The sequence below is a fragment of the Silurus aristotelis genome (assembly GCF_946808225.1).
Source record: "Silurus aristotelis genome assembly, chromosome: 5".
In the NCBI taxonomy this organism is placed as follows: Eukaryota; Metazoa; Chordata; class Actinopteri; order Siluriformes; family Siluridae; genus Silurus; species Silurus aristotelis.
In genome coordinates this window covers 14,791,492-14,816,858 of record NC_139578.1, presented here as the reverse complement: position 1 = coordinate 14,816,858, position 25,367 = coordinate 14,791,492, and the positions used below count along the sequence as shown (strand labels likewise).

The window sequence follows — 25,367 nt, the reverse complement described above, 5'->3', positions numbered from 1 at the left end:
TTTGGCTGATGCTGGTTGCATTGAACATATTGGTATGGTAGTTAAAAGATTTTAACATATTCATTATATTATTTTAATTTGTTTAAAATGATTAAATTAATTACAAATCATGTTTTATGTTAAAAAAAAAACAGCCTTATATGAGGCTGTGTTTAACAAAGTTAAATAATAATTAAAAAAAACTGTCATTTACTAAAATGTATATTTGTTTGGAGTAACATTAATGATTAAATTAACAATTTTTTTTTGCCATTGGGCCCATTTTGCACAAAGTAAAATGGGAGACAGGTAACAGGTTCACCAAAAAAAAAACCTTTATTTTGCCACAGTCATGCTTTTACATTTTATTTTTTAACGGTACAGTGTGCGCACACACACATACACACTCAGCTTGGTGTCTCTATCTTTTTCTTGATGCTTTTTTTTTTCTACCCTTGAAATTTCAAATTCATAGAGCTAACAAAAATAAATGAATTCTTATTGTTTTTTGGAATATTCTTTTGCTAGAGCAAAGACACAAAACAAAACTTACTAAGATAAAAATACTATACTATAATACTATAATATCTAAATACATGACAATTTTAGTTTTATTTCTTGATACCACATTACAAAATAATAATTAAAACATTGCATATTTCAAATAAACAAAAAGAAAATTTAATATAAAATATTACATTTGCAAGCAGGATATACTGTATCAATAGCTCCATAACCTTTTTTAATCAGAAACCTTTTTTAATTAATTAAGCAATAAAACATTCATGAGAAAAACATCATGTAGCATCAAATTTGCCTCAACTAATTCTGCAGCAAAACCTGAAACCCTAGAATGATCCAGATAGATTGAGTTTAAATGGATATTTTAAAAAGGCTTTTAATAAACTATAATGATGCCTCCAAAAAACGTAAACCAGATCTATTCTCAATTAGGCTGTTTCCTATGGCCTCTTCATAAGATATCTTTAGCTTTGTTTTAGGACAGATGAGATCTTTGGAGTATCTGTTGACATCTTGCAGTTTCTGAGCAGTGACTGTATCTACAGTACCCTTCTTTACAGCATCGTCCAATGATAATCTTCCTGCAACACCAGGTTCAATTAGTCCACCTGTCAGATACTGGAATTTAAGAAAACGTTGACCAGTTTCATAAGTTAACAGCCTCTCATTCAAAGCCTGAACAACAGACATTTTTGTTTTGGTTTTTGAGTCTTCAAATCCATGGAAGGCCTTCTGAGCTAAGGTCAAGGCAGCTACCATTGCGTATTCTACCAACCCTTTGTCAAATGCATCTTCAATTGTGAATTTCTTTCCAGTATCTGGGTCAATGATTCCACCTGTGCAAGCTTGTGCCTCAAGCAGTCTTAGACCAGTAATATTATCAACTAGCTTGCATTGAATGGCTTTTATGACGGATAATTTATTTGAAGCATCTTTACCTGTAACTACAATCCCAGCAACTGGGCCCATTTCCCTTTCCCATTCTTGTCCTCTTGTGCCACTGAATTTGTGTACTGATGAATCAGAAGATGTATTTCTTTCATGCTTTTTCTCTTTTATCAGTAAGAGAGCAAGTCCAGTTTCAGGGTCAATAATGCATTGCTCCAACAGCTGATGGTAAGTTGGTTTCTTAGGATAATTAGAAGTGTCATTAAGAATATAGTTCGTCTCATCATCGAATAGGCCATGCTCACATGCCACTTTTACTGGAAGACGATGACTTGCTTCAGGATCAATGATTCCACCTGTGGCAATTTGAGCTTCTAAAAAGTGAATGCATTGATATTTTTCAATCAGACCCTTGTTCATGGCCTGAAATAGAGAAAATACCATACCAGTAGATGGATTAATAAATCCAGTCACAGCTTGTTCAGCAAAGAGAAGCATGTCTTTAAACTCACTGCCAACAACTTCCATTTCTACAGCATCTTTGACTGTCAATTTCAGATTTTTGATTGGATCGATTATATATCCAGTGGCTGCTTGAGCTTTCAGCAGTTCAATGGCATCGTCTTGCCCAATCATGTTCTTCTTCATAGCTTGATAGATTGACAGTTGCTCTTTGGTGTCCTCTATATATACACCTGCAATACAATTTGTACCATCAAGATACTTCTTCAAGTCTTTGCTGAGATCTTCCATAGAAATAGAGCCATTTATGACCTTTTTGTAAGTCTTCTGATCAATAACTTGAGAATGCAGTAATTGTTCTACGGTGACTTGTTTTCGAAGACCCTCCACTAGAAATGTATTTTCCTTGTCAAATTTGCATTTCTTCAGAGGTTGAGCATCCTTTTTTTTATCAGATGTTGCATCACTAAACTTATTTTGACTTTCAGTTGTTATTTTGTTGATACTACCTTGAATTGCAACAGCATGTGTTACTTGGAACTGATTTTCGCCTTCCATTTTGGGCATGTTTCTCAGTTTTTCTGAGTGTTCTTGAGCCTTAGCATGTTTAGCTGACTCAGCTTCAGGTGCTTGATTTTGTTGTTCTGTTTTATGTGTATTTTGCGGATGTTGATTAGCCTCTTTATCAGTGCATTCTTTGTCTTCTCCTGCATCCTCCTCCGCTTGCTGCTTGAATGTTTCACAATCCTCCTTCGCCTTGTGTGTCTGCTGTACAGCTTCCAGCTTTGTTGCAAAATTCTTATTTGCTGGTTTGCCATGTTTTTCTTCTGCTTCTTGGGCAACCTTTCTAAAACTGTCCACAGTATTGTTCGCCTCAATCTTGTTTTGGCTTAGCAGAGCCTCTTGGACTTGTAGGCTTTTAATCTCCTCATCTGAGAGGTTTCTGGGTTCTGGCAGCTCCTTCTAGATATTGGAGAGAAAAAAACCAAAAGGAGTCTGAGGAAATCTAGAAGAGATCTAATCAGTATTTTTTTTTTTACAACCATGGTTTGCAACAAATCATTTCAGAAACACAACACAAATCAGGAGGTGAATGAGCTGTTGTGTTTTGTGCATGCTTAGATGCTTTTCTGCTCACCGTAGCTAAAAAAGTTTAAACCAATTTTGCCATTTTATCTGACTTTCTTTTTATCAACCAGGTGGTTCCACCAGCAGAACTGTCAATCAAGGTTTTTTTTTTTTTTTTTTTTTTTTTTTAAACCTTTCTTTGTAAACTCTGATGTGTGTAAACTTCCCAGGAGAAAAAATAAGGTTGCAAATAATGCAATAATTGAAGCATTCTCTAATGGAAAAATAAAGAGTAGCACTTTATCACTAGATTGAAAAAGAGCTTTAATTTTTTTCAAGAAATTAAATTCAGAAAAGTAGGTATCACATTATTATACTGCATACAAATGTTAAATGTTCATGTTTTATTTGACAGCTGGTATATATATTGAGTTTGCTTCTGGCTGAGGGTTATCAACCATTAGTTAGTCTTCTACAGAAATTTCATTTACACACTTTACACAGAATGTGTGTGTTAGGGGTAAAGGAATGGGTTGCCTCACTATTATCAATAAATACTTGTGATTTGGTTGAGCACCATCTTTGTGGTGACCATAAGAAATGACTCATACAGTAAATCTTGCAAAACTACAGACATAAACTGAATGTGAATTAAATAAATAAAAACACAATCATATTTAATGCTGATGTGTTCATTCATTCATTCATTCATTCATTCATTCATTTTCTCCCGCTTATCCGTAATTCGGGTTGCGGGGGCAGCAGTCTAAGCAGGCCCCCTCCTTTGACTGCTGCCCAATCCTTACAGCACCGTCCCTTACGGTCCCTCCTGCAGGTGGTGAGCCCACGGGAAGGCGGCCCCACGTCACTCCGACGTCACGGACCTTGATATTTCCCTCGTAAGGGACCTTAATGCTGATGTGTAATTTTAAAAATGACCTTAAAACTAATTATAAATGAAATTATGTCTTAAAGACATTTGTAAAGTTTTTAAATAATTGAGAAAAATTAAAACCAAAAGTAAAGTAAGTTTCATAAATATTCACCCAATCCAACTTTTCCAGATTTCCAGTGTTAGAACTTGGAATTGAAGTTAATCTGGATTATATATTATAAATCTACACCAACCCCCTAATATTATAATGAAAGAGAAAATAAATGTGGAAAGGTTTAAGGTTATAGGTACTCTTGCCAGAAACTGAATGTGCTTTAATGATTTACCTTTACTTCATTGTCCTCTTTGTGGATGTCCATTTTAAAATTAATATATTGACGTGTATGCAACAGCACCTCAGTGTAACATTTTTCAAGATTGATAATCTGGAAGATAATCAACAGCATATTTTATATGGTTTCTTTTAACAGACAAAGCAAGCATGAATTGAGACAGAACACTATTTGTATATAAATACATGCAAATTACAAAAATATCAACAAACAAAATCACATAAAATGAGTGGGACAGATTACAACAAAATATATCAATGAGTAATCAGTGCAGAAAATACCTCTTCCATAATGTTGTTTGAAGCAGACTCCACACTGGTAAAGCGAAAAGACTGCACAAATGCTCTACATGCTTTCAGCTGTTGCTCATGATCCTGGAAAAAAACATGTTTTTAATATAATGATAGAAATATCTGTGTTAATAAATGGCTTTAATTTTTTATGCATACCTTTTTTAGATTCACATAGGCAAAAGCTTGGTTCCTACATTCCTTGACTTTGTCTTCTTTGTTTTTAATCTCCACAAGGAGTTCCTAATTATTATCATAAAATACAAAGTCCAAGAATTAATTAAACAATACTTAATATATTAAATCAAGCACCAGTAGAAAAAGTGAGAAAATCATTAATTGCCATAACATGTTCCAAAGTATTTCATTCCACTTATACCACATTTTGATGCCAACAGTTTGTTTAGTTAACTCTAGAACATTATCTTTGTCTTTCATTACTCTCTCTTTTTTAACAAAAAAAAATGCACCTTGTCATATTTAGGAACCAGAAAGCACAAGCACACAGATCTGAACACTGTCCCATAATGGAAAACTTGAAGTGTAATCTTTACCTTTTACTGTTACAAAGAAATGTCTAAACACAGCTTAATGTCTCCAAACAGAAAATCATATCTACAATTGCACATCTTAATCAATTTATTTGACGTATTTGCATTAGAAGACCCTGTGTTTCTAAAAGAAAAATCATAGCATATCAAAAGGAAAAAGTGCATAAACAGTGAAGCCAAAATTATTCATTATTTAATATAATTTTTTTTTATATAAAATTATTTGCTATTACAGGACATTAAACAACATTGTTTGTTCAACTGGAGTTGAGCATTCAGTAGTGCTGTGGTATACATTTAATGATTAAACATAACGAAAAACTTTCACTACACTCTTTACTGTGGACCCATGCTACATACCTTTGCCTGGGCCAGCTGTTTTTTTGGCGCTTTGTTATCACTGACAGGTTGGGCCTCAATATCTTCTTGCCGTTTCTTGGCACCAGCAATCCACTGAATGAGCCAGTCATAGCACTGTCTATAGGCATGCATCTGCCCAGCCAGTTGGCCCACCTTCTCCAGACTCAATTTAACTTGGTCAGATACAACCTGCAAATCTTCTTTCAGGCTTGCTACATAACTCAAATATGCATCACCATTGACCTTCACCAACTTAGATGAACAGCATGGTTCCTAGAATTGGAAAATAAAACATTTATTCCTGTCCAAAGTTATTACTGCACTGAGCTATTTTATGACTTTGCAGTATATTAATTCCATTTCAGTCAGTCATTACATATTAATATTGCACTTTTAAAACTGTTTGGTGGTGTAGCATCTGGCACAGGTCTTTTAGACTTCATGTCCCAGGCATTCCTTTTAACCTATGACATCTACATCTCAATCAAAAGGTAAAACTTTTATTGGGGGTGGTGTATCCGTAAAGTGTCACACTCCCCCTCCGAAGACATTAAACAGGACCAAACCCTGATCTCTTGTTTAGTTTACCGGGACCCATAAAACAAAAAACTCATAAAACTCATGAAACAATCCAAACTCGAAACTTGATCCAGCATGGCTGCTTGTGACAAACACACACAACCGGCTCCAGAACGTTTGGATTTTACCACAAGACAGATAACCCCCTTTGCAGATATTCTGTTTGACCCTCACACACACACACACACACACACACACACACACACACACACACACACACACACACACACACCACACACACACACACACACCACACACACACACACACCCCCCCGAAAGCCAGATAACCCCCCAGGCCTCTCTGGTTGAATTCACAGCGACCCTCAGACCATAAAACAATTCACTCTCGGAACTCGGCCCCAGTACGTCTGTTTGTGACACACACACACACATATGCAGACACACACACACACCAAAAGGGAGCATTCTTTTATTAATTAAATAATAAATAAAATGTCCCACTTCACATGATACAAACATACATCTTGTTTGTATCTTCTACTATAAATAAAGCAAGTGTTTAACTCTACATCAATAATATTCAAACCTTAAAATGTTTAGCAATATAACTCTTTGTTAAATGTTGTCTCTTCTCTTCTTAAGGCTTGATTGACTTAGAATTATCTGTTCTTTACTTTCCTGATAAGGGTGCATTTTATTTATCAGAATACAACATTGTATTAACATCAGTTAATTACTGATCTCTGTAAGTTAATGTACCTCTGCCTTATACTGTCATTCCTTTTCATGTTTAGTATCCAAATGACCGCAAAATTATGTTTCTTTATTTTTCAAACAATGGTGCATTTTATTTGATCATGAAATGTTCCATACCGTCTTAATTCACTTTGAATAAAACTTTAAAGTCCTCGAGAAAAAGGAAGTATAGCCCGGAAACCAGGCCCACAGATGCATGAACAAAGAAAGTTTTTCCCTCCAAAATTTCAGGCCATAGCATTGGCCATTCTCCCAAGGATGGGTGGGGTTCGGGATCTTTAAAACATCTTGAACCCAACTAATCATTGTCCAGTCAGAGTTCAGTTGTGTCCAGTCAGAGTTCAGTCAAGAAAGCAACTCGCTTACTCGGCTCGACTGGAAAGGCTCGGACCCCCGGGGCCCGAAGGCCCGATGGCCCGGAGAGTCGGACGCTTCGAACAGCTCAGCAGCGACTCTTCCGGACGAGATCTCAAATCTCTTTTGAGATCTTCCAGCAAGCTTTATTTTCAAAAACACCAACTGCTCTGATCTTCAGGAGAAGCTGAAAGAACATCTGACTCCATCCTAACCGACTCGTCCAAGATTCTTTTGTCTACCGCATCCGGACTCTTGTGCAACCAGTAAATGCAAGTAACCGGTTTACGAACTTATTTAGATAGTTCCTGCAACATCAGGTATGAACTACATGCTCTATTTAATTTAATTTAATTTAATTTACGGTATAAAGTAAAAGGGGGTTACGTCTTTCTTGGCCAGGGAGATACCTCTTTTATAGAATTAATATAAAATTATACTGTCTGTTTGCCGGACGGACAGACAAATAAGTGTAATGTTAATTCCGTCAATTCAACTTAATTTAAATATTTAGGAGTAACTATAACCCGGTATAATTACTTATATATATTTACCTTTTTTTGCAAGCTAAATTCGCTACATATAATGGTGGAGAATGCGGGCAGACTGTGCTTCCAACTATATACTCAATTTATCTGTATTATAAGTTTGTCCCTCTTATCCCCCAGTCGCTACATATAATGGTGGAGAATGTGGGCATGTTTGTTCAAACTTTGTTTTGTGAGCTAACTCAGCGTCAATTTACTTGTGTTAATTTACTGTGCGCTTGGGGTGAGATAGGTTGCAACGTAGACTACGCTTCAGTGATCACTATTCTGTTTTATTTTATTTTGTTCCTATTTGTAAGTCACAATTAATCGGAAAAAAAAGAAAAGAAAAGAGAAGAATTTAAACTGCAGTCATAATATTAAAAATCCCTCGTAAAGACGAAGAAATCTCTTTACTGCACATTTTAATATTATTGGAATCAGCTATGGGGACGAAGAAATCTCCCCATAGTTAGATTAAAGATTGATTTGAGCGTGTTCCTCTTATCATCGTTTAAGGCCTTGTAATTGTATCGCTGTTGAAGTCATTGCGTATTCCAATTGGCTTCAACTAAGACGATAATACTCCGTTTAGGTTTAACCATTAGAGTAGCTAACTGATGCGTGCCTAATGCAGACCCAATCATAAAGATACTACTGACCAGTTGTTGATTGGTATGTAAAAGGAGTTGAAAACCTTGATCAAGTGGTGAATAAGAACAGCGAAGAAACCCTGTTCTTTTGTTTATTTATTTATTTTTGGGGGGCAGCGAAGCAAACCTGACCCACCCACTGTGTGCCGTTGAATGGCACAAATTTTAGAATTTGTGGAAAGGAGAAACCTTCCCTCAGTTGTTAAACTGTGATTTGAGTAGTGTAACTCTTATCAGCTAACTCTAAAGACCTAATCTCGCATGTCAACAGCGAAAGAACCCTGTTGACTATAGACTTATTTTATTATATCCTTATAAAATTTTTCCTCCTCTCATTATTAAAATTCTATAGAGGTAACGAATAAAGCCTGCTTCCTTAATTTGAAACCGGTCGAAATAAGGTCGCATGACACGTAGGGTTGAGAATAATCTTACCCCAGACGTTAATCACACTTCCAAATAAACATTAGGGGGCATGCTGTAAAAGTGTCTAGCACTTTTGCAAACACTACACCCCCTTCTAACCCACAACTCCTTAGCCAGGTCGGCTCTCTATCTCTCTTTCTTTCTCTCTCCCTCTCCCTCTCTCTCTGCCTCCTGGACTAGACTCCAACGACCCCTATTTGTTTTGTGTCTAGCAGGGTTCATAGTTAAAATAAACTGCAGTCATATTATCAAAATCGTTTGGTAAAGATGAATAAACCTCTTTACCGCACCTTCCGTAATCATCAAAATCGATTGTTGGAACAAAAAGAATATTCCTTCAGTTTGTTAAAGATTGATTTGAGCGATGTTCCTCTTATCATCTATTAAAAGAGTCTGTATTGATGCATGACAACAGAAAAGAGACTGTTGCATGTTTTTGTTTGTGAAAGCAGCGAAGAAATCCTGCCTCACTACTTTGTGCCATTAAGGGCACAAACTCTAAGGATCTGTTGGAATAAAGAAATCGTCCCTCATTTTGATAAAGTTTGATTTAAGCGATGTTCCTCGTATCATCTTCTAAAGACCTTATATGAGGTATCTATCTGTAGGTACAGCAAGGGAACCCTGCCTAATGACCCAAACCTTAAGATCTGTTTGGGACAGCATCACATCATACATAGGTGTCTATACTATCGATAATAGTCCTACACCAAACCTTATCAATCACCACCACTAAGTAAATTAGGGCACAACACTTTCAGATAAGCACCAGGGGACAGGCTGTTTAAGTGTCTAGCACTTTTGCAACCATCCCCCTCCTAACCCCTAACTTCAGTGTGTGTGTGGACACTTCTTTTTATTATTGTATTGTTTTTATTATTATTATAATTATTTTTATTTCTCTCTTTTATCCCTTCTCATTTATTTTCTTCCCACTTCCTCTCACTTATTTTAAATTAAATTTTAAAAAAAGGGTAAAGTTAAATTTAAATTTAAGTGTTTGGCTATTTAGGTTTAACCTTTGTAGCACTTCCCCTTTTACCGGGTCAGGGAAGGAAGTTTGCCTCCGCCGTGCATCACTACGAGCGAAGCCACCCATCCAGCTATTTCCCTGGCACCGACTGAGACTGGGTTTAGACATCTATGCCCTGAGTACTACAAATCCAGTCTCTATGCATTGTCAACCTCAGGCAAAACCCCAAAGAGCATTAGGTTTTCCCTCAACCTTCAATGCGTTCTTAGCCTGCTGCCGCCATCCAAGCAAGATAAAAAAAAAAAAAAAAAAAAAATCAAACTAACACCAACACAGCTTCCTTTTTCTGTAAAGATCTGTCCTAACCCGTAATAGCAGTTACAGGCCTCGTCCTGCTCTATCACTTTTGTGTTGTGAGTCTGATCTGTTTATTCTGATTCTATTTAGTTATAGTGTAAAATAAAGTCTTAACTTGAGACTCATCACGGAAACGTAGCAACCTTAAGGTATCCAAATCTTTAGGTGTTTGATTAAGTAATCACGCCGCCAACCTGATCTATCCTCCAATAGTTGTCTGAACCCATCAGGTCAGACTGGGCATTGAATATATAATTGCCTATTAGCGCAGCTAACTAATGTCGTAAGGACTTGCATTGGCCTTTTGTGCTGTCTTTGTCTCTTCGCCAGCGAACCAGTATGTTCTGACCATCCAGTCCTGATGCCCACTGGGATCAATTAGAGACCTGGTTAAACGCTATGACTGGTAAACTTCTTCCCAAGGCTACTAGTGACCTGCAGAATCGGAGCCCAGAACGGCTTGGCGAGAACTCAAGTGCTGCAAAGGTGATGAAGCAAGCCTCTCCAGCCTGGAACAGGAATCATCAGCACAGAGGATCCAAGTTGAGGAGGCTCAGAAGAACCCAGCATGTGCTCACGGTCAGCTGGACCCGCTAATGGCAGAGACGCAAAAACAGTGCAGTACGGCAGATGAGAAAGACCCAGAGCTGCAGGAGGAAAAGGATAAACTACAAAGGCCCTGACTAATCTCAGTGTAGAAACCGCACGCGGAGAGCTGCGAAAAAGGGACACCAGAAAGGAGCTCGGTGAGAAACTCCAAGGAGCTGATACTCTGTTACTGAAAGCAGAGACTGAACTAAGGGAAAGCACACCACAGAATTTCCCTTAACCAGCCGAATAATGCCTGTTAGCCCCCGAATTCTCAGATCCGAAAGGGCGGTAAGAACCTCTACTCAGGATGCCTTTAGGGTGGGAGAATTCACAAAGAACCGCTCCTTCCAGTCACCATCCCACCCTGGATCCTGAATTAGAACTGAGAATTAAGAAAGGGGGGCGGTGGGGGGGGTGCTCTGTAAACGATCGACATCACTTCAATCAGCCCTCCAAGCACTGTCTCGACTGCTGATACCAACCAATTTCCCACACAGCACTTTCCATCTCCACAGTTACCGGGTATGCTCTGAACCTTGGCCTTACCCTATCCCTGTTGGAAAGAATTAATGGATAGCAAGGGTCAATGAACAGGTGCACTGCCACTCTTCTCTGCACCTTTAAGCAAAACCACCAGGGATGTAGAATTCAGTCAGAGACAATGTTAAACGTCACTAAGCTCCACCCTTAGCCTGAGAAACCAAGGGCTGAGAGAAACTAGAAGCCGTCATGACCCACCTACCAGCCGACGTTCCTAACTGATGGATGATGAAGTGTCCCTTCATCAGAAACTTCGACATCCAAAGGGGGGATATGTAGCGTCTGGCATAGGTCTTTTAGACTTCATGTCCCAGGCATACCTTTTAACCTATGACATCTACATCTCAATCAAAAGGTGAAACTTTTTTTGGGGGTGGTGTATCCGTAAAGTGTCACACTCCCCCTCCGAAGACACTAAACAGGACCAAACCCTGAACTCTTGTTTAGTTTACCGGGACCCATAAAACAATAAACTCATAAAATTCTTATCCCCCCAGTCGCTACAGTGGAATAAGAATATGTTCTTGTTACACCTTTAGTACCTTATGTGCTTTTTTTTTTTTTTTACTTATTTCATTATAGCTAAGAAAGGAATTTTTGTTATTGTGTTCCTAAAAGACTCACATCTGTAGATTTCTCTTCAGAGTGCAGACTGTCCAATTCTACACAGAAAGAAACAAAAGCAAAACCCTGCATTATTTACAAAATAATATAAATAGTGATTATACTACACATTAATCTATGTGCATTCAGTAAAAATTCAAATATTCAGACAGGTTTATTAAAATATTAAAACATAGATTGTTCAAATATTAAGACACAATGGTTGCACAATACTGTATATATTACATTCATTACTCAATAATATGACACACACACACACACACACACACACACACACACACATACACACACATACACACAAGAAGAGACTCCAATTTATAAATTCTTTGAAAAGAACCATTCACTGTGACTTGCTCCACTGACTTACCAAGCTTTATAGTTTATGACTGACACCTTGTTACTGATTTGTTTTTTGTTACTGTTTTTGTACCTGTTTTGCCCCATGGATTCTGTAAGCATGATTTTTTTTTTGCCCCATTCTGCCTATGATTATTCAATTCATGTCACATAGTGTTCTGCACCTGATTCTTATTCACAAAAAATATTGCTTGAATTTCATGCATTCATATTTAGGTACTCTTCGTTTGTATGTTTTTTGTTTTTCATGTTAAATACACTTCCTGCACTTGCAACCACCCATCCATTTATTACATAGTAGTAAATTATCTGCTGTCATGGAATCCAACCTAGAGATAAATCATGGTCTTGGAAGCAGAGTCACCCAGAAGTGGCCAGACCCATCTGCCTACTCAGGGAATTTTTGGTGAGGGAACGCAATTATATCTTTAATCCTCCCAGCCATGCTGAAAATGTTATTTAAAATGTCAATCATTTATTTATTTTTTTGATTCCCACATACCTTTTGTATGTGTAATTGTAATTTTGTACCAATTATGTCTTAGTTCCATCTATAATGTTTTTCTTGTTTGATGCTGACCAAGACAATAAAATTCTTACTTACTTCTGTACATTAGCAAAAAGGCTGTCTTTGAACAACTAAAATGAAAACAGCACATTGGTGTGTATTAAACAAAGAGATGAAAAAGAGCATATTTTTCTGATATAAAGTGAAATTTGTGGATATATAGTGTACTCACTCAAGAAATGTTTTTTCTGAAACCTGTCAGAAAAAAACATTTTCATCAAAATACAATATAGTAGAAATTTTAAACAAGCAACTAATATTATTTGATTACCTGTGTGACAGAACTATCATCAAATAGGTACCACTCTCCATCTTCAAAGGATTTGATGAACACATTGTAGTGCCCTCCACTTTCGTCTCCAATGTGGTTAATGACTGCATAAAGCGAATATAAAATATTCTGTGAAAAAAAGCATGTGCATAATTAAGTAAAAAAAAAGTAATTTACATATTTTTGTGTGAAATAAGTTGTTACAGCAATAATTTAATTGTAATTGTATTGTATATGGTGATATGCACTGATGTAAATATAAATCTATTTAAGAATAGACATATATCAGTACATTTAGGGTCTGTTGCAGGCTACAGAAGGCTAAACCTTACCTTTATCTCCAGTTTTGGAGAAATGTTCATGGAACAGTGATTCTTCACAGGCCTCATTTGGTTGTAGTCAAAGTAAAACCTTTTCAGGTACAGAGTCAGGATAGTCGGAAACACCTTGATATCAGTCCACTATGGATTGAATAGTCAGAGTATGAAAGACATGTTTGACTTGCTGACTCAAATTGGAATAATAATGGACCTCATTTATCAAAGTGGTGTAGAAAAAATATTTTAGGCACATAATCAGCCTTTAAGTCACAAACCTGTCATACAACATCAAAATAAATGTCTAATCTTTTTATTTAGTATTTATTTAGTATCCCTACTAATGTTATACTTCTATACTGTCAAATTTACACATAATCTAACCACATGTAAGTTGATCAATACATTGCCTGTCAACTAATGGCATTATTTTTGCCTTACAAGACACCCAGCAAAGTACTTACTGTCTGGGTTTCAGTTTTTTTCCCACAGTCTTTACAAAATAGCCAGTTGTCCTCATTTAACTTTACCAAATCAAAGAAAGTCTGTAATCCTCTTAGCTGCAAAAAAAAAAAAAAAGAAAGAAAAAAGAAACAATTCAATCACAGTAGCTTTTAGTTTTACATTAAAGTAATAAATTATATATATATATATATATATATATATATATATATATATATATATATATATATATATATATATATATACAGTGAGGAAAATAAGTATTTGAACACCCTGCTATTTTCAAGTTCTCCCACTTAGAAATCATGGAGGGGTCTGAAATTGTCATCGTAGGTGCGTGTCCACTGTGAGAGACATAATCTAAAAAAAAAAAATCCAGAAATCACAATGTATGATTTCTAAACTATTTATTTGTATGATACAGCTGCAAATAAGTATTTGAACACCTGAGAAAGTCAATGTTAATATTTGGTACAGTAGCGTTTGTTTGCAATTACAGAGGTCAAACGTTTCCTGTAGTTTTTCACCAGGTTTGCACACACTGCAGAAGGGATTTTGGCCCACTCCTCCACACAGATCTTCTCTAGATCAGTCAGGTTTCTGGCCTGTCGCTGAGAAACACGGAGTTTGAGCTCCCTCCAAAGATTCTCTATTGGGTTTATGTCTGGAGACTGGCTAGGCCACGCCAGAACCTTGATATGCTTCTTACAGAGTCACTCCTTGGTTATCCTGGCTGTGTGCTTCACGTCATTGTCATGTTGGAAGACCCAGCCTCAACCCATCTTTAATGCTCTAACTGAGGGAAGGAGGTTGTTCCCCAAAATCTCGCAATACATGGCCCTGGTCATTCTCTCCTTAATACAGTGCAGTCGCCCTGTCCCATGTGCAGAAAAACACCCCCAAAGCATAATGCTACCACCCCCATGCTTCACAGTAGGGATGGTGTTCTTGGGATGGTACTCATCATTCTTCTTCCTCCAAACACGTTTAGTGGAATTATGACCCAAAAGTTCTATTTTGGTCTAATCTGACGACATGACTTTCTCCCATGACTCCTCTGGATCATCCAAATGGTCATTGGCAAACTTAAGACGTGCCTGGACATGTGCTGGTTTAAGCAGGGGAACCTTCCGTGCCATGCATGATTTCAAACCATGACGGCTTAGTGTATTACCAACAGTAACCTTGGAAACGGTGGTCCCAGCTCTTTTCAGCAGGTCATTGACCAGCTCCTCCTGTGTAGTTCTGGGCTGATTTCTCACCTTCCTTAGGATCATTGAGACCCCATGAGGTGAGATCTTTCATGAAACCCCAGTCCGAGGGAGATTGACAGTCATGTTTAGCTTCTTCCATTTTCTAATGATTGCTCCAACAGTGGACCTTTTTTCACCAAGCTGCTTGGCAATTTCCCTGTAGCCCTTTCCAGCCTTGTGGAGGTGTACAATTTTGTCTCTAGTGTCTTTGGACAGCTCTTTGGTCTTGGCCATGTTAGTAGTTGGATTCTTACTGATTGTATGGGGTGGACAGGTGTCTTATGCAGCTAACGACCTCAAACAGGTGCATCTAATTTAGGATAATAAATGTAGTGGAGGTGGACATTTTAAAGGCAAAATAACAGGTCTTTGAGGGTCAGAATTCTAGCTGATAGACAGGTGTTCAAATACTAATTTGCAGCTGTATCATACAAATAAATAGTTTAAAAATCATATATTGTGATTTCTGGATTTTTTTTTTTTAGATTATGTCTCTCACAGTGGACATGCACCTACGATGACAATTTCAGACCCCTCCATGATTTCTAAGTGGGAGAACTTGCAAAATAGCAGGGTGTTCAAATACTTATTTTCCTCACTGTATATAAAGATTTTAAAAGTTACCATATCAAACATCCCACTGTGTCCAACTTCAATGGCTAAAGGGATTGTGAAAAAGTGATGCTTCTCGATGAATATGTGATTATTTGGACATGTGGTATTGTTACTCATTACCCCTTCAAATATCTGGAAAAAACACAATGGTGTGATGTCACATGTAATTCTGGCAAATAATGTGGAAATTCTTTGTCAAACAGATTTCAATATTACAAAAAGAATAAAAACAGATGTGAATTTACACATTAAAAAATATTCTTACTTTGGAAGCTTGTGAACTAGCAGCCTTTAGAATTTTCTGATAGTATTCTACTGCATCCTGCTGTTCATGGACTGAAAATATGACAACATATCAAAACATAAAACAAACATTAAGTCAAACATTACTCAGCAATTCCTGTCAAGTTTTCCCTTTTGTTCTACCAAATAAAACAACTTACCATTGCTGATGCGCAAACTATGAGTTATCCCTTTGGTAGTAACATCAGTTTCTTTCATCTTTTTAAAGAGATCTTTCAGTTCTAGCATCAGCTCATTACTTTGTGAACTTTCCATGTGAATATTAGAGGAATCTGGTCTAAAACTTTCATAAAAACAGACAAAAAAGTTAATCCACAATGTAATTTGGCCCCAAAAAGGACAATTACCCCAAACACACATCTCATCTAGAAATAGATTATCTATAAACATGTAATAAAATAAAATAAAACAAAGTAGATACATTGTATCTAATAGTATTAGCACCCAAGAAGACTGTGAAAAGTTGACCTTATTTTTTAAACTTTTATCTTTTGTTTCTATTTTCTTGCACAAAATTACTATTCTCTTACAGATATCAAATAATTATAACCAAAAGACAGATGATAAAGTTCATCACATCAACTATGGATTTTATATTTGACAACCTCTGACAATAATCTACTTATTCTGCTTATATTTAAAATAAAATTATATATATATATATATATTAAATCTTATTAAGACATCTATTGTTTATTGGATTTTTATTTTCAATCTGATACAGGAAATGTAAACATTTATAATGGGTAAGTGTTTAAATACATTGTCGGCCACCACATATTTGAATTCGAATGTTTACTCAAATCAAATCCAAAGAAAATAAATGAAAATTGCGACAACTGAATGAAAAGGAACTTTAAAAAGGATAGCTTTACTTTTCTACTTCTTTTCGGAAGTCTTCAGTCATGTAGAGACACTGTAGTACAGAGTTCAGATAGCAGGTTGCACCCTGATTTCTCAAGCCACTGTATCGCGCTCCAGTAGACCTGAATGTTTTAAAGTATCAAATAAACAAACAAGCAAATAAAGACTACTTTTGAATTGCGGGTTTTGTTTTTAATTATTTTTTTTGTTTCATATAATGGTAAAGCTATTGCTTTTATTTATGCTAAGTTTTACTCATAAGTGTAGCTCATTGAGCAAATGCTGCGAAGTTAACAGTGGAAGCTATATCAGTTCAGTTCTATCAACACGGAGGGTCTACTCCGTTCCTTCTTACCTTGTCTGTCCCATTATTTCTTGATATCCGTAATGACCGCTGAAATCCGCCATTATTACACAGTCAAACCTGTATCTAGCAGACACTTGCTGATTTTAAGCACGACTCATTCATTTAAAATGAACCGGCGTGTAAATCGTGTGTCCACAAATTCGTTTTACTTTCGTTTCATACTTCAGACACACCCCGAATGTTCCTGAAAAACGCTGAAGCAGTTCTTCCGCAAAAAAACAACAACAAAATGAGCACATTCAAAATGGGCACGATATTTATTTTTCCTGCCTCCAACATTGAGGACGAATTATTCACTTACTGTATAATTTTTTTCTCTCTAGTTTCCTATATGTTTTTTATTCTAATTTCTCATGAAAACACTCCGTAGTGTTTTTTTAAATTTGTTTGCATGACCACCACCAGTACTATTTTAACAACTACTACTTTATTATTATTGTTATTATTATTTTTATTATTATTAATATAATAATGAATGTCCATTTGCTTTATCTATGTCAGAGATAATATAATGTAATATAATATAATGCATATCTGTACATATGTGCATAGTACAATTTGATAAAGATATACACATGAGAGCAGAGTAGGAGATAAACTTTATTTACGTGAAGGCTTTTTATTTTCGTACTGTTCTCTATGCTAACAAGAAAGAAAAGGTTATAATGCATGAAAGTTCAGTCTAGGCTGTGGTTCCGACTCCAGTCTTCACCCGGCGGTATGCCTCCTCCTCCTGGCATCCGGATGATCAGGAAGATTGTGGATTTGTTCTGGATCTTGCACATGGAGAAAGTGTCGCTGTCTTCAAGCTGGATCTCAGTGAACATCATTCTGAACTGCGCACCTGATAAAAGTAGAGCTTTTATTGCCCGCACGGAGTGAGATAAAGTCCAGGCCAAACATAATATACATTGTATCGATATAGAGTCGATAAATGTATCGCTAAAAGCCTACCTTTAAGCTCCGGAAATTTCACTATAAGCTTTTCTTTGAAAGCCGAAACAGTTGTTTTGTTGAACTCATCTTCCGAGGTGGCAACGTCGATAGTTTTTGTTTCTCCCTTAAAACCAATAACCCGAATCTGATAAATGTCTCCCATGTTGAACCGAGTTCATGAAGTGCAACGTGCTTGATGCAAAATAGTTTCGGTTTGTCTTTACAGATAGTGTTAGTGGCGTCACCCGCGCGTGACTCTTCACGAAATGCAAAACTGCATTACTGACTTAAACTGGCTGAACTAATTGCATATTGAAATATAATATTAGATTTAAAAACTTCAACCGGATTACTGTTGAATGGATTACTATTTTTAAAATTGCAAAACTAAATTTACATCAGGTCTTTATAAGTCACTTCAAAACATCCACCTTATTCCTATCCAGCCACTTTGTGGTAGCTTTGGCCCTATGGGGTCATTTTCCTGTGGGAATTTTTTACCAGTGGGACTTTTTTACCAGTTTAAATTATTTCCACCTCATATAGACGTTATGCTACATCCATAAACATTTCAAAATAACTATACCTATGTATCTTTATAAAGCTGCTTTGGCACAGTGTCTATTGTTAAAAGCGCTATACAAATAAATTGGATAAACTAAATAATAACTAATAATAAACTAAATTGGATTGAAAAGTATGTGTACACCTGGCCATCACACGCATACAGTATCATCCAAAATGATGATCCAAATCATGGAGCTTATTCTGAGCATTGAGCCAATTCTTGTCAATTAATTTGGTTTAATCATCTGGCAAATTCATCATCATCATCATCATCTTCTCCCGCTTATCCGTAATTCGGGTCGCGGGGGCAGCAGTCTAAGCAGATTCCCCAGACACTTCTCCGTGTCCAGGGATCGGGCTGTCAAGGCCCCCACCTTCGACTGCTGCCCAATCCTCTCAGCACCGGTCCCTTACGGACCCTCCTGCCCACGGGAAGGCGGCCCCACGTCGCTCCGACGTCACGGTCCTTGATTTATTTTTCTCTGATTTTTTTCTGATTTATTTTTTAAAATTATCCTTTTTTGGGTACAAAAAAGGTACAAAAAACTTGGATTTGTTGTATTGGAGCTATATATCGTTTTAGAATGGCTTTAAGTCTGGAAGCAGCAAAACAGTTCCAGCAAAGTATCTTCCTGGAACTGATCTGACAATCATTTCCAGGCAGAGCAGCTGGCTTTAGAGCAGTCCTAACAGCTTCCAGCACAACGATAAATATATTAGAATACTGTAAGTGATGTGTTTTACATTACCTTAACTTTTTCAGTTGCTCCATATTGCCACCACTTTTCCACCAGTCTGACAGGCATAAGACCTTTATGTGAAGGAAAGTTACAGTCTTGCAGGCGACAAAATATCAGTAACTGATCTGACAATGACGGAACGAGAAAGACGCCACAATCCTAAAGACAGCACCCTGAGATTTGTTAATAGACAAGATGACATTAGTAAGTAATTTATTATGGCACTTAAGTGTTATATATCTGGAAGAAATGTATGTCTGTGTAGTTTTAGTTTTACTATAAGTTTATACAACTACTAAATTCTGAATCTTCTAAAAATGTAATCTCACTTTTAATTTTATGCCTAACTTTAAAAAAGGTTATAATTTATAATTTAACTAATAATTTAGTTTATTTATGATTGTTACTAATAAATAAAAACTAATCATTTGGTTATTTAAATATTTTGTCTAAAATATGCCTTTATATGTAAATATGCCTTTATGAGTTATTTGTTTATAATCATATCTATTGCTATCTTTTTAACGCTCTTGTGTATTTACCTAGCCCTTGATGATGATCCCAATACCCAGAGATTAGAAATGTCTTGTGGTCATGCTGTCACACCTGAATCCCTCACAGCCTACTGTCGCAGTCTTCTGGATCAGGTGGGTTAACTCATTTAACAGTGTTTTTGAGGAAATACTTTTTATATTCTAATAATGGCTAAAATAGTCTGTTTAATGTATTATCTATATCATTTTTTTTTTTTTTTTGCTATTATTTTTTACAAATACAAATGCTATGATTACACAGGTTTTCTCTCTGATAGTGTGAAGTCCCCAAGTCTAGGACAAATGAGAAAAAAATAAAGATGACTTTAGTCAGAGATATTTGGAGTCTATGGGTAACTGTAAAAGTTAGAGAGATCTGCAGTTGAGATGTGAAAATATGTTCATAGGACTACCATAGTCTGGGCACATGAAGTTATTATTACATGAAGTTGGGCTACAGTGATACATTTGCCCAAAACTCATCATTGCTAACTATCTTGCAAACACCACTCCCAGAGTGAAATACTTTGGTGAAAAGATGCTTCAGTGGGGGGAAACTGGCCACAACTGAGGGCAGGTTAGATCTAAATTGGAGTGTATCAAGTGCAAGAACCTGAATGAGTTACGATTACCCAATTAAATCCCAGATCCAGCTGTCCTCCATCTAATCTTATAATCAGTTTAGTTTTAATGCTACAAAATGCTACAAATGTTCAGATTGGGTGAATAGCTATGTAAGACAAATGGTTTACAATATTGGCAGCAATATTTTACATTGCTGAAAATATTACTGGAAAATAAATCAATAACACAATAACAACAACAAAAAAAAATAATTAAAAAGGCACTGTTCCATGTCAGGCAACAACAGGAAAGCATACAAGGACATATGCTTAATACATTCATATAATTTTGTCATGTTCTGGTAAAATTACCCAGTTTGGTGCATGAAAATTACTTCAGAAAACCTAATATTAAAAACACATTGGAGGGGACCTATTTGCAATGACACATAATTATAATATATAATTATAGATTTTAGATATTCATCAGAGATTTTAGCTGCAGTCATATTTTATTTTTATGCATCCAGGGTGAGTACAAGTTCCTGTGTCCAGCTGTAAATCAGGGAATTAAGAAATGTGGGGCTGTGTGGCCATACATGGAAGTGCGGAGGATTGCTTTACTGACTCAAGAAGAACAGAACCACTTTGAAGAGACAATGGCACAACTGGGAGCAGCTAAGTACTGTGAATACAACCCAGTAAGTAGCACACTATATTAAAGGAATCCACGGTAATATACACTCAATAAGCATTTTTTAATTATTTATTTATTATTACATCTACCCATCAATGCATTTATCTAATCAGACAATCATGTGGCAAAAGTGCAGATTATACAAAAATTCAGATAAGGTTCTCCAGCTTCAGGTAATGTTCCCATTAATCATCAGGCTGGTTCGAGTTTCTATGACTGCTGATAGGATAGATTCACACCCACATTACGCTGTCGAATGTACTCAAATTGTTCTGCAGTTCTGCAGAGAGAAGCCTTTACAGTGACACAGACTTTAGGCTTTAAGATTTATTTTAATGGGCTTAAATGTTTAGGAATTACAGTTATTTTCTCCATAGCACCTCCATTTTCACATGGTCAGAATTATTTGGGTACTTCACTGATAAGCAGGTTTACAGCCATGTGTTCCTGTTTTCTCATTATTTTATGACAAATTAAGGATATAAATGGTCTGGAGTTAATTTCAATCATTCAACATACAGTTTGTGGTCCAAAGTAGTGTCTCATCTGTCACAGATGTAATCCTTTTTTAGTTAACATCACCTAGCAGTTGTGCGGAATTTTCCTTGGTCAAATGTCATTAGCACAGATGAGGTTTCAGTTCCATACTATAATTAGTAGCATCAGGATTTGAAACTCCATCAATGAAGTGCAAGTAAATATATAAAAAAAAAGGCTGGTGTCACATATTAGTTATAATGGGTGGAAAACAACACAAATATGGTATATTCTATGTGTTTTTATTGTTATTAGTTTTATAAGATCTTAGAAAAAGAGTGTTAAAATAAGCTTTCTGATCATACATGCTTTAATAACAAAGTCTTTTTCTTATTGCTGAATTTACTTTAGTTTTAAGCTGTAAAATTTAATTTAACTGAAAAATAACTAAAAAATTATATGCATTTGAATCCTCCTGTACATTTTACAAGTTATTAGCTCATTCTCTTTTTGTTTAAGTGCCCGAGGTGCAGTTCATATGTTGAGAGGCTGGATTTGACCAACCTGTGTGTACTCTGCACCATCTGTACATCAGATACTGGTGAGAGGTATGAGTTCTGCTGGCAATGTCTGAAGATGTGGAAAGGGCCAGCACCCCGCTCAGACAGGTGTTATAACAGCGGCTGCATTAACCCAAAACTTGAGAAGCTATTAAAATGTAAAAATATAATAATCCCTGATGTTGAAGACTTAGAATGTCCCTCACTGCGAGCTTGTCCTACATGTGGAAACCTGGTAGAGCATGACACCACAGGGTGTAAATATATAATATGTAATTGCTGCCATATTGAATTCTGCTTTTCTTGTCTGAAGACCATTGAAGATTGTCTAGAATCAAGCTCACATTTTAGATCTTGCTCAGACGGTGTAGCACCTCGGCAAACATCCATTCCAACCTGGCAAAAGTAATTGAAAAGCAAAAGCACAGTCCCTGTGCAGTTTATTGTCCTGACATCAGTAGTAAAAATTATTTTCATGGGTGAGGACAGCTGCAAATGTTGGGGGTAGTTTTATTTAATGTGAAGCAGTCAGATAAATCCAAATAGTAAGCAAAGTGATAATCTTGGGTCAGGTAAAGTTCATGCAGGGCACCTACCCCTGAGGAACCAGTATACTCAACAAAGTTGAGAGCTATAATGAGTAAAACATTATTCATACACCTGTAATCACTAACCCGTTTACCAGCATGTAGGCATTTAGATAAATAACATTACTTGTAAATTATATATTTTGCTTTTTAAGCTAATAAAATTGGAAACAACACAAATACTGTATATTGTGTCTTTACTCTTATTAGTTTTTATAAAATTTTAGCAAAAGACTGTTAAGCATTCGGATAATACATGCAGACTCAGACACAAGGCCTTGTTATACATTAGCTTTTGGAGATGTGTTAATGCTGCCTGATTAAATGAGTACAAATTGACCAGTTTAAAAGAACCCCCCCTGCCCGGTACATTGTATATTTTCTCTATGAACTAATACAATCTGAAGAGGTGCCACACTTACAAAATCGTATACACTTTGTAACTTTCAGTTTTGCTTTGCCACACCTTTTACAGTAATCATATGTAAACATCCCTACCAGTAAACATCAGCTGTGTAATGTACCTCAGTCACATGATATCAAGTTTCTGTCCTTTAATAGGTGTGATTCTGAAAACTATGATTAATGATCTAAAATGATACCATGATTGACACATCATCCTGGTTAAAAACAGCCTCTACATAAATTTTATTGCAAGAGAAACTAAACAAAATCTACAGGTTGACAGCACATACGTTAAAAATTTTTTTGTATATGGTAGCATATTTATTTTGATGTCGTCAATAGGTAATGAATAACCTACAATCATTTACCCAATTGTCATTTATTAAAATGGTTATGTGTACAGTATAAAAGAAATTCAGTGCCAATGATTAGAAATCAGTAAAAATATCTTGTTCCTATAAAAACACAAATAAAATCAGTTTAATCAGATGAAAAATTGTGAGTGTATGGTGTATGGATTAAGCAGGCATTTAAAACTTTGAGCTTCTCATCGTATTTCTACAAAAGGAAAAATCAGCAAAAACAGAATGACATCCTCAGCTGTAAATAACAGGAACATAATCATGATCCCAGTGATTGGAAATATGCTTGCTGTAATAGATACAGTGGATATGAATAGTCTGGGACTCCTTTTAAAGGATGCACTAGTTAGCATATACCAAAAGTGTTCTTAGGAAGTAAGCAAGACCTGTGACCTAATTCATGAGAGTCCAAGGCTTATTAATGTGTGTGGGGAGTGAAGGCTTGCTGTCTCCTCTGGTTCCAAACACATACAAAAGGTACTATAGCACAAATTCCTGAAATCATTATTGCTAGCTATGAAAGATGCCAGAAAACACAGTGCATCTCAGCTTGCAGTATTTATGGTTGCATAACAGCAGACTGATCAGAGGGCACATGCTGACTGTCCACTGCTAAAAGCATCTAATACACAATTTCATAAATCACACAAATGTCTAAGTGCCAACAGACCATTAAGTTTACAATTAAGTAAATAATAGTTGATGTTTTGTGGTTCTCAGAAATTAGCAGAAAAATAAAATAAAATGTATAATATATATATATATATATATATATATATATATATATATATATATATATATATATATATATATATATATATATATAGTAAATTAGTTATAAATTGTGTCATTTGAAAGGAATTGTGCAAACGCTGCAAATATGTATCTGGTTTGGTATTATATACAGCTGCAGTTGCTTTTTTATGGTCTTTTCTTCTCCCTAAAGCAGTCATTTCACTGCAGTTTGCTGTTCTTGCTGCTTGTTTGCATGGAGCTAATATACATTTTACACAAAAGAACAATATGGAAATTAGTTTACATGTCTTGCATTATCAGCTAGGTTATGTTTTTAAGCTTGGTGTAAAAAGGACAGAATAAAATATTAACCTAATTTAATCTTCAAACAGAAATCAACAGAAAAAGAGAAAACAAAACTGTATTCTCAACCTCTGAGCGGCATAAGCGAGTAACCAGTATACCGACATGCATTAAAAGCTGTCACATCTCCAAGTTCCTACTGCTCTTTGGAACTTTCTATGTTCTGGCTTCATTGCTTTTACAGTCACCATTTCTCACAGCAAACATCATCCGACAAGGATGTGGAACTTCTCCATCACATTTCAGCAGCTGATTTCAATGTTTCATTCGTTATCCTTTTCTGGAATGCTGCTACAATTATTTTGTAAATTGTGAGAAATTACCGTTATAGATGAAGGAGGTTAAAGTTTTTACATTGTTTGCTTCAAAAGTTTAGATAAATATGCAAGCATTTATCATCAGATAGATAAAAGTTCAATCAAGTTCCAATTTTGTTTTTAAATCCAGTCATAAATGCTCTACATATTTTTTGTTTTCCTTTTTAAATGTCATTCAGTTCGGGTGTGTTAATAACCCAAGTAAAATTGGCAAAGAGGAAGAGAAGAAACAGAAAAACCCACTAAATACTAAGAGTAGTGATATGATGATTAAAACACTGGCTGTATACAGAGAGTATATTCTTTAGAGAATCATGAACACACTGCTACTATTTCCCTTTACAATGTAGTGCAAAGAAACGAAATAAATGCTATCTATTAATGGTGTATTTTATTTTCATTTGTTGTTAAAAAAGCAAAATGTTGACATGGATATACAGTTGTGTTTAAATAAATGGCA

At 35.9% G+C, this 25,367-nt stretch overlaps 2 protein-coding genes and 1 long non-coding RNA gene across 3 annotated transcripts; 1 reads left to right on the top strand and 2 right to left on the bottom strand.

Annotated features, from left to right (window-relative positions):
- Positions 1 to 291: 291 nt before the first annotated feature.
- On the bottom strand, positions 292 to 17,231 carry LOC310726964 (uncharacterized protein). Its single transcript, XM_083542982.1, has 16 exons — positions 17,054 to 17,231; positions 16,710 to 16,820; positions 15,975 to 16,117; positions 15,797 to 15,867; positions 15,541 to 15,663; positions 13,666 to 13,761; positions 13,217 to 13,345; positions 12,885 to 13,013; positions 12,786 to 12,808; positions 12,650 to 12,684; positions 11,689 to 11,726; positions 5,348 to 5,620; positions 4,596 to 4,679; positions 4,428 to 4,520; positions 4,147 to 4,239; positions 292 to 2,814 (listed from the first exon to the last, which is right to left on the bottom strand). Exons 1-16 carry the CDS (start codon positions 17,104 to 17,106, stop codon positions 886 to 888), a joined length of 3,423 nt encoding a protein of 1,140 aa, XP_083399108.1. The 5' UTR covers positions 17,107 to 17,231; the 3' UTR covers positions 292 to 885.
- A 418-nt stretch (positions 17,232 to 17,649) lies between these two features.
- On the bottom strand, positions 17,650 to 18,225 carry LOC310726962. The gene is made up of 2 exons (XR_014533901.1): positions 18,020 to 18,225; positions 17,650 to 17,909 (listed from the first exon to the last, which is right to left on the bottom strand). It is a non-coding gene; the product is annotated as an uncharacterized lncRNA (long non-coding RNA).
- Positions 18,226 to 19,335: 1,110 nt separating this feature from the next.
- On the top strand, positions 19,336 to 22,571 carry LOC310726686 (uncharacterized protein). The gene is made up of 4 exons (XM_083542443.1): positions 19,336 to 19,512; positions 19,855 to 19,955; positions 20,935 to 21,105; positions 22,098 to 22,571. Exons 1-4 carry the CDS (start codon positions 19,440 to 19,442, stop codon positions 22,545 to 22,547), a joined length of 795 nt encoding a protein of 264 aa, XP_083398569.1. The 5' UTR covers positions 19,336 to 19,439; the 3' UTR covers positions 22,548 to 22,571.
- The last annotated feature ends 2,796 nt before the right edge of the window (positions 22,572 to 25,367 follow it).

Excerpts from the sequence above, each read along its gene's own strand:
- LOC310726964 (XM_083542982.1), bottom strand. The coding sequence starts at position 17,106 with ATGGCGGATTTCAGCGGTCATTACGGATATCAAGAAATAATGGGACAG. Across the intron at positions 16,821-17,053 it reads GAAATAATGGGACAGACAAG|GTCTACTGGAGCGCGATACA; the intron begins GTAAGAAGGAAC and ends TAAAACATTCAG. Across the intron at positions 15,868-15,974 it reads TAGTTTGCGCATCAGCAATG|TCCATGAACAGCAGGATGCA; the intron begins GTAAGTTGTTTT and ends TCATATTTTCAG.
- LOC310726686 (XM_083542443.1), top strand. The coding sequence starts at position 19,440 with ATGACGGAACGAGAAAGACGCCACAATCCTAAAGACAGCACCCTGAGA. Across the intron at positions 19,513-19,854 it reads TAATAGACAAGATGACATTA|CCCTTGATGATGATCCCAAT; the intron begins GTAAGTAATTTA and ends GTATTTACCTAG. Across the intron at positions 21,106-22,097 it reads AGTACTGTGAATACAACCCA|TGCCCGAGGTGCAGTTCATA; the intron begins GTAAGTAGCACA and ends TTTTTGTTTAAG.